Genomic DNA, 8,589 nt, shown 5'->3' on the forward strand with positions numbered 1-8,589 from the left:
ACCTGTGCAGACCACACACACACACACACATACACACAGCCCCTCCCTTCGTGCTGCCTTCACTGAACTAATACTGTAGGAATAATGAAAGTCATAGTGAACAGTGAACAAACAGCAGAGCTGTTGCAGTACCAGCCTGGTAGTTTGATCTGATGTCGTCTAACCTTATTGCTCATGCACTGCTATAACTTTTTATTTTATCTCTTTATTCTATTGACTTTATGTTGTATTTATTTTTTTTAATTTCAAATGACCGTGCATACGTAAACGTAACGCCGGCCCTGCTCAGATGAGAGCTTTTCTTTATCAAACAGTTCCTTTTGTTTGGTTCATTCTATATAAAAAGGGTATTTTCCGCGTTCGCTGCTGTCTGGACCCTGTTCAGCTGATTCCCTCCTCCAGAGGCGGCGGAATAACAACATATAGGAAAACCTTTACGTCCGTGAGGTCGTGCATTGTGTTTTATTTTGAAACTTCCGGTGTAACTTCCTGTCCGGTGCTTTCTTAACGACAGTGAATTTACGAGGTGGGCGTGGCCAGATGCGTTCAAGTTCATCACGGAAAATAGGCTGTCAAAAACAGGCTGTTCTGAAGAAGGCTCCTCAGAGCCACTTTTTAGACCCTCAAACTCCGAACAGAGGACGAATTTGGGGAAAACAAACTTATATACTATGTTTTTAGGTGTCTGTGACCGATATGACGTGACTGAAAAATAGCATAATAGGTCATAAAAGTTGTATTAGTGTTACACGAAGAAGCTCACTCTGTGCTTTGCTGCTCTTTGGTTCTCATTGTTAGACGCTAAACTGCATTTTTTCGACTCCCGACTAAATGAAAGTAGTTTAAAAAATGACCAGCAGGGGGCGCCCTGTATTGCTCTCCTCATCATCTGTGATCAGTGGAGAAACAGTGGAGTTATCCAGATTATTGTTATATTATTTTCATGTTTTTACCTTGTAAGTATCATAAAACCAGGACACATGCAGGCTCCAGTACACATGTCAGACGGTACTTCTGACAGAGACGCATTATAATTTATTTCCACATATGACATGAACACTGAAACTGGAGCCATTACAGTCAGAATGGTCTTATCATTGTTGCTGTTGTACAGCATGGGTCTATTTATTGTTTTCATGTTTTTAATCACGTAAACATTCAACAAATCAATAAATTCTCTGTTTTCTCTCACTCCTTTGGCGTATTAGTTGCGTGCGAATGGAGTTTAACTCCTTCTCTACAATCTCATTGTACACTGTGTAAATTCGAAGTGATGAGGAGAGCAATACAGGGCGACCCCTGCTGGTCATTTTTTAAACTACTTTCATTTAGTCGGGAGTCGAAAAAATGCAGTTTAGCGTCTAACAATGAGAACCAAAGAGCAGCAAAGCACAGAGTGAGCTTCTTCGTGTAACACTAATACAACTTTTATGAGTTATTACAGTCCTGACAGGAGGCTGAGCAGCAGTCAGACATCTGCCGCTGTGTTAAGAACAGCTTTACTTTGAGAGCGGCGTAAGCCCCGCCCACCTGTCAAACGGGAAATGAGTGGAAAATCCATTTTGTCAGTCAGGACGGGAAAACGAGTTGAATTTGGCCCGTTTATTGGAATGTGATTATGTCGATTTAACAGAAAATCAAACTGACAAAAGGCTCCTCGTCCCTTCAGGATGGTGACATTGTTTTCTCCACCAGCACACCTCAAAGAGCAGTGTTCGATGCGGCTATTATTATACAGTATAGCCATTGTAATGAGAAGCTTGGACGCTGTTGTATGTATTGCATGATATTTATTCCAACAGTGGTAAAAAAATTAAAAGAAATCACATTTATTACAGCTCCGGAGGGAGGAAGTGAATAAAACCCGTTGAAAGAGTGTCCGCCCGTATGCGACGCTCCTCAGAAACAGCGAACGCACCCGTATACAAACAGGGATCATCTGATTGGTCAGAGCGAGCCGGCTTCCTATTGGCTGACAGCGTTGATACACGAAAAATCCGAGAGCAGAGCAGAGATCCGTGAGCACAAGTTCCGTGAGAGCAAGAGGAGGAGTTTGAGTGCGAGCGCAGAAAATCTGCGCGAGCAGCGTCGTAACCGAGCGCGAGGACACAGTTTGAGCACGACAGAGCAAATTTGAGCGCGAGAGCAGAGTTCTGAGAGACAATATCATGAAATCCGAGAATGAAATCGATCAATGCTGCTCTCAAATCAATTTAAAATGCTCTTGAATTTTGATAGGGATTTCATTCCATATCTGAGCAGCTGAAACACCAGGAAAGCTCTAACACGCAGGCACGAAGGAAAAAAACCCTTTGGGGAGTTTTTGGTGAGAACAGAACTATATAACAAGGATAAAACATACAAAAAGTGAATTTTGCCTGATACAGCCCCTTTAAAACTTTTAGCGTTTTGTTGTGTTGTAGAACCGGTTCAGTGTTGGTCACTGGAGCCAGGTGTGGTCACCGGAATCAGGGGGGCTGAAGGCTTGAATCTCTGGATATTCTGTTCTATTCTATTCGTTCTACTGAGTCCTTCGAGCCGCTCTCTGCTGCCCCCTGCCGTCCGCTCATGTCCGGTTTTACGACAGCTCCGTCGTCCTGACGGCAGCTCTGTTGCCACGGTAACCCTCGACATGGCGGAAGCGGCGCCTCCAGCGGAGAACCGGGAGGGTTCTGCGGGAGTCCCGGGGGCTTCTGCGCCGGGAGGCGGCGGCGGAGTCCCGGGAGCCGCGGCTGGGGACCGCCCGGTGTGTCTGCTCGTGCTCGGGATGGCGGGATCCGGGAAGACCACGTTCGTTCAGGTGAGCTAACGGATGCTAACGAGCTAGCATCTCCCGAAAACACGCCGGACACGAGACGCTGAGTCAACAGCGGGTCGCCGGTTCGAGTCCGGGGCAGACCAGCTGTCATTAACTGACTGTGTGTGTGTGTGTGTGTGTGTGTGTGTGTGTGTGTGTGTGTGTGTGTGTGTGTGTGTGTCCGTCCGTCCTGCAGAGGCTAACGGCTCACCTCCACTCACACACCTGTCCTCCTTACGTCATCAACCTGGACCCGGCCGTCCACAGCGTGCCGTTTCCCGCCAACATCGGTGAGGAGAACCCGGCCGGGTTCTACTGGGTCCTACTGCTGCTCCTCTGGAGAACCCGGCCTGGTTCTACCGTTCTGTAGAGGACCAGCGTGGTTCTTCTGTCTTGGGGTTCTCCTGGGTTCTCCTGGGTTCTCCCGGGTTCTCCCGGGTTCTCCTAGGTTCTCCCGGTCGGAACCGGCTGAGGTTCAGGGTTCTCCGTTCTGTGTTCCAGACATCCGGGACACCGTCAACTACAAGCAGGTGATGCAGCAGTACGGCCTCGGCCCCAACGGCGGCATCGTCACCGCCCTCAATCTGTTCGCCACGCGCTTCGACCAGGTGGGGGGGGGGGGATCCTCTGGGGGGGGGGGTGGAGGCGGGGGTTGGACTAATAGGTCTCCACTTATAAAGCACCGTCACTCTGCACTGACACAGCCCAAAGCGCTTCACACTGCATGATCACATTCACCCATTCACACTCACATTCACACTCCAGTGGAGGCGGCCGCCATGCAAGATGCTCAGTCCATCCAGTGGGGGCGATGTGGGGTTCAGTGTCCTGCCCAAGGGCACTTCGACACGCAGACAGGGGGTATGGAGATGTGGGTGGAGGCCGGGGTGGAAGTCGAGTCGTCAGGTTCTTTTTTTTTCGGTGGAGGCAGAGAGCGGGTATCTAGCTGGAGGCGGGTATGGAGGCGGGTTAGAGGTGGGGATTTGGGTGGGGGCGGGTTAGAGGTGGGGGTTTGGGTGGAGGCGGGTATGGAGGCGGGGTTAGAGGTGGGGGTTTGGGTGGAGGCGGGTTAGAGGTGGGGGTTTGGGTGGAGGCGGGGTTAGAGGTGGGGGTTTGGGTGGAGGCGGGTATGGAGGTGGGGTTAGAGGTGGGGGTTTGGGTGGGGGCGGGTATGGAGGCGGGGTTAGAGGTGGGGGTTTGGGTGGAGGCGGGTTTGGGTGGAGGCGGGTTAGAGGTGGGGGTTTGGGTGGAGGCGGGGTTAGAGGTGGGGGTTTGGGTGGAGGCGGGTATGGAGGTGGGGTTAGAGGTGGGGGTTTGGGTGGGGGCGGGTATGGAGGCGGGGTTAGAGGTGGGGGTTTGGGTGGGGGCGGGTATGGAGGCGGGGTAAGAGGTGGTTTGGGGGGCGGGTATGGAGGCGGGGTTAGAGGTGGGGGTTTGGCTGGAGGCGGGGTAAGAGGTGGGGGTTTGGGGGGCGGGTATGGAGGCGGGTTAGAGGTGGGGGTTTGGGTGGAGGCGGGTATGGAGGCGGGGTAAGAGGTGGTTTGGGGGGCGGGTATGGAGGCGGGGTTAGAGGTGGGGGTTTGGCTGGAGGCGGGGTTAGAGGTGGGGGTTTGGGGGGCGGGTATGGAGGTCTCGGTCTCGGGGTCACTCCTGTGTCTCCGTCCTCCAGGTGATGCAGTTCCTGGAGAAGAAGCAGCAGAACCACAGGTGAGACAGAACCGGACCGACCTCAGGTCCTGGTCCTGGTCCTGGTCCTGGTCCTGGTCCTGGTTCTAGATGAGGAACGGTTCTGGGTTCTCTGCAGGTTCGTCCTCATCGACACGCCGGGACAGATCGAGGTCTTCACCTGGTCCGCGTCCGGAACCATCATCACCGAGGCCCTGGTGGGTCCTGGTCCTGTGTGTGTGTGTGTGTGTGTGTGTGTGTGTGTGTGTGTCTCACGGCTGTGTGTTCCAGGCCTCGTCCTTCCCCTGTGTGGTCCTCTACGTCATGGACACGTCCCGCAGCGTCAGTCCCGTCACCTTCATGTCCAACATGCTGTACGCCTGCAGGTAGGACGGTTCTGGTTCTGGTTCTGGTTCTGGTTCTAGACCTCCAGGTTCTGGTTCCTGACAGATGTTCTGGTTCTAGTTCTGGGTAGTAGTGTCCTCATGTGCTCATGTCCTGATGTTTGTTTGTTTCCAGCATCCTGTATAAAACCAAGCTGCCGTTCATCGTGGTCATGAACAAGGTGCGCCGCCACCGCCGCCACCGCCGCCGCCGCCGCCGCCGCCGCACGTCTTGTTTACTTCTCTCTCATGTTGTTGTTTACTTGTCGTGGTTGTTGTTTAAATTTCATTGTTCACGTTGTGGCTGTTGGTTACACACCCGGGTTTCCGTTATCCGGTAAAATCTGCCAAAGTGCGACATATTTCAACACCCCCGGTCAAAATGTCCGGTGAAAAATCTTCCCTCCAAGCCAAGTTTGAATGAACAAAGACACTTTACTTTTATTAAAACAGCTGGAATGTGGCCCTCCGAGAGGCAGCCCTCGCCACAGCTCAGATCAGTCGCCCACAACAAGGAGAATAGAAATTTATATAATAAAACAACATTGTGATCGGGGGTGTGATCGGAGCGGAGCGCTGCGGTGTGTGGCGTGCGGCGTTTGGCGTGCGGCGTGCGGCGTGTGGCGTTTGGCGTGTGGCGTGCAGCGTTTGGCGTGCGGCGTGCGGCGTGTGGCGTTTGGCGTGCGGCGTGCGGCGTTTGGCGTGCGGCGTTTGGCGTGCGGCGTGCGGTGTGTGGCGTGCGGCGTTTGGCGTGCGGCGTGCGGTGTGTGGCGTGCGGCGTGCGGCGTGCGGTGTGTGGCGTGCGGCGTTTGGCGTGCGGCGTGTGGCGTTTGGCGTGTGGCGTTTGGCGTGCGGCGTTTGGCGTGCGGCGTTTGGCGTGTGGCGTGTGGCGTGTGGCGTTTGGCGTGTGGCGTGCGGCGTTTGGCGTGTGGCGTTTGGCGTGTGGCGTTTGGCGTGCGGCGTTTGGCGTGCGGCGTTTGGCGTGTGGCGTTTGGCGTGCGGCGTTTGGCGTGTGGCGTTTGGCGTGCGGCGTGCGGCGTTTGGCGTGCGGCGTGCCCATGCTGTACGCCCCCTGTCGGCGGGCCTGGCCGACCATGTGAAAGCCTGCCCAATCTGTCAATGATAAAGATTTAAAACATCCCTGGATCCAGACAGTGATCCGGATCTTCACCAAAACGTGATGGATTGTAAGTGAGCCCAGGACCCGCCTTTCCACTAAGTTTCACTGCAATCCGTCCAGAACCTTTTCCGGAATGTTGCTGACAGACCAACCAACCGACGTGATTCCTCGACCTCCTTGATGGAGGTCATAACAATAAACCCCGAGTCTGATCTTTCATGAACCGGCCTGGTCGATGTGGAACAAAACTTTTTTTTTCTCAGGCGGAACTAAACTTGTAGCAGTGTTTCATTACTCCGACAAAGCGCGCAGCACAGCAACACCACAGCGGGAGACACGTGGAAACAGGCGAAACCTTTCTGCTGAACAGAACAGCTGAGAGGACGGGTCGGCGCTGCAGAGCCAGATGAGCAGATCCAGCTGATCCTGACCGTCCTCAGTCCGGATCTGTCCGGGACGCCGCCGTCGGACCACAGTGCAGGTTTAGAATCCGTTTCTGTAAACGGTCCGCTCAGGTCGTTACACAACGTTACTTTGAAGATGAACAAATGTTTCTGGGACCAAACATTGATGTTTTTCAATGGCTTGGTCACGCAGAGCGACAAAGATTACATGGATTGAAGATACTCCCCACTGAATGACAGGAAGAGATGTTTTCACAGGCCTGCTCTGCCGGTGAGGAGCCTTCACGTCAGACCCCCCCAGAAAAACCTGAGCAGAAACTCTTGATCATGCTACTTCAATCCCAGATTATTGGAGCTAAAATGCTTGATTATGCAAATGAATCTTCGGGATTTTATGCGGTAAAATTGTGGACAGTTGTGAAGTATGTGAAAAGATGCCAGATATGTAGGACACACACACACACACACACACACACACACACACACACACACACACACACACACACACACACACACACTTTATCACAGGTTTTAGCAATTGCACAGTGTGTGTGTTCCATTGCTACAACCTCTGATAAAGCTGTCAACACGGTGTTTCAGATGAACTGGTGTCCTTGTTACCTGGTGACTGACTTCCTGTAGCACTTCCTGTAGCACTTCCTGTAGCACTTCCTGTAGCACTTCCTGCTGCTGCTGCTCGTAGCAGCAGGTGTTGAAATCAGACTCATTAAAGGTCTGAACGGCTTTTTGTCTGGTTTTCAACATCTATCAGCAACAAGGGAAGAGAAAGAAACCCAGTCGCCAGTTAACAGGGAAACCAGTCCTTCCAGAACACCGGCTCCGCCCCGGGTTCTGGACACTCCTCCTCCGCTAGCTAGCTAGCTGCTGCGTTCAGGTGACTGGAGCTGCTGCGGAAAACTGAAACTCGGTGGTTCACAACGTTCAAACGAGCGACTCGTTCACTGAACGTCCCACGCCGTCCGCTGCCGCCGTTTATGGCAGAAACGCTGAAACATGGCTGCTGGTGCCGTGTGGACATGCTGTGCTTGTTGACATGTTGCTTGTTTACAGACTGTTGACATGTTGTTGACATGTTGTTGACATGTTGTTCTTGCTGCCCTTGTTCACTTGTTGTCCTCGTTGACATGTTGTTGTCCTCGTCCTGGTGGACAGACGGACATCATCGACCACCGCTTCGCCGTGGACTGGATGCAGGACTTCGAGGTCTTCCAGGACGCTCTGAACCAGGAGACGTCCTACGTCAGCAACCTGACCCGGTCCATGAGTCTGGTCCTGGACCAGTTCTACGCAGACCTCAGGGTGAGGAGGGGGGCGGGACCCGGGACCTGGACCGGGTCCGGGACTGGATCTAGGACTAGAGATGGATTTATTTTTTAGAAAATGTCTTTGATGTTTTGTTTGACTTAACAGCTTAAAGGGGCGGGGCTTTCAGCTGGTGGGCGGGGCTTGCATCATGCCAGGCAGTTTTTGTTGTATTGTGGGCGGGGCTTTCAGTATGCTGGTCAGTTCTGACATAATTGTGGGCGGGACTTGACGCATTGTGGGCGGGGCTTCAGCATTGTGGGCGGGGCTTGCATCTTATCTTGCGGTTCTTGTTTTATTGTGGGCGTTGTTTACAGCATGGTGGGCGGGGCCTGCAGCATGCCAGGTGCTTCTTGTATCATTGTGGGCGGGGCCTGCAGCATTGTGGGCGTGGTTCTTGCCGCTGCTCATGGTTCTGGCCCCTCCCCCTCAGGTGGTGGGCGTCTCCGCAGTAACGGGAAGCGGATTGGACGAGCTGTTGGTGCAGGTGGAGGACGCCGCCGCCGAGTATGACAGGTGAGACGCGTCCTCAGAGCGGCGGGCGTGGCAGGGGGCGTGGCAGGAGGCGTGGCTTCAGGCGGAGAACCTCTCAAACGTAACGAGCCGCTGTGTGTGTGTGTGTGTGTGTGTGTGTGTGTGTGTGTGTGTGTGTGTGTGTGTGTGTGTCTCCTCAGAGACTACCGGCCGGAGTACGAGCGTCTGCGCCGGGAGCTGGTGAGGCGGCGTCCCCGTCCACTGTCCACCGGGACGTCCCCACGCGTCCCCACACTCCGGTCTTTAATGCTGGGGGTGTGTATGTGTGTGTGTGTGTGTGTGTGTGTGTGTGTGTGTGTGTGTGTGTGTGTGTGTGTGTGTGTGTGCGCAGGCAGAGGCTCGCTGTCAGAAACAGAACGAGCA

The 8,589-nt window shown here is 53.6% G+C and overlaps 1 protein-coding gene across 1 annotated transcript in view; it reads left to right on the forward strand.

Annotated features, from left to right (window-relative positions):
* The first annotated feature begins 2,624 nt into the window (after nt 1–2,624).
* The window catches only part of gpn1 (GPN-loop GTPase 1), an 8,825-nt gene continuing 2,860 nt past the window's right edge, over nt 2,625–8,589 (forward strand). The window contains exons 1-11 of the mRNA XM_030111255.1: nt 2,625–2,800; nt 2,994–3,087; nt 3,299–3,405; nt 4,467–4,504; nt 4,602–4,680; nt 4,754–4,848; nt 4,982–5,027; nt 7,543–7,689; nt 8,126–8,208; nt 8,367–8,406; nt 8,558–8,589. The exon at nt 8,558–8,589 is cut by the window's right edge and continues 59 nt beyond it. Of these exons, the coding sequence (XP_029967115.1) occupies nt 2,633–2,800; nt 2,994–3,087; nt 3,299–3,405; nt 4,467–4,504; nt 4,602–4,680; nt 4,754–4,848; nt 4,982–5,027; nt 7,543–7,689; nt 8,126–8,208; nt 8,367–8,406; nt 8,558–8,589 (929 nt within the window). The 5' untranslated portion in view covers nt 2,625–2,632. The remainder of the gene's footprint in view (nt 2,801–2,993; nt 3,088–3,298; nt 3,406–4,466; nt 4,505–4,601; nt 4,681–4,753; nt 4,849–4,981; nt 5,028–7,542; nt 7,690–8,125; nt 8,209–8,366; nt 8,407–8,557) is intronic.

This window comes from Salarias fasciatus, chromosome 1 (genome assembly GCF_902148845.1).
Source record: "Salarias fasciatus chromosome 1, fSalaFa1.1, whole genome shotgun sequence".
Lineage (NCBI taxonomy): Eukaryota > Metazoa > Chordata > Actinopteri > Blenniiformes > Blenniidae > Salarias > Salarias fasciatus.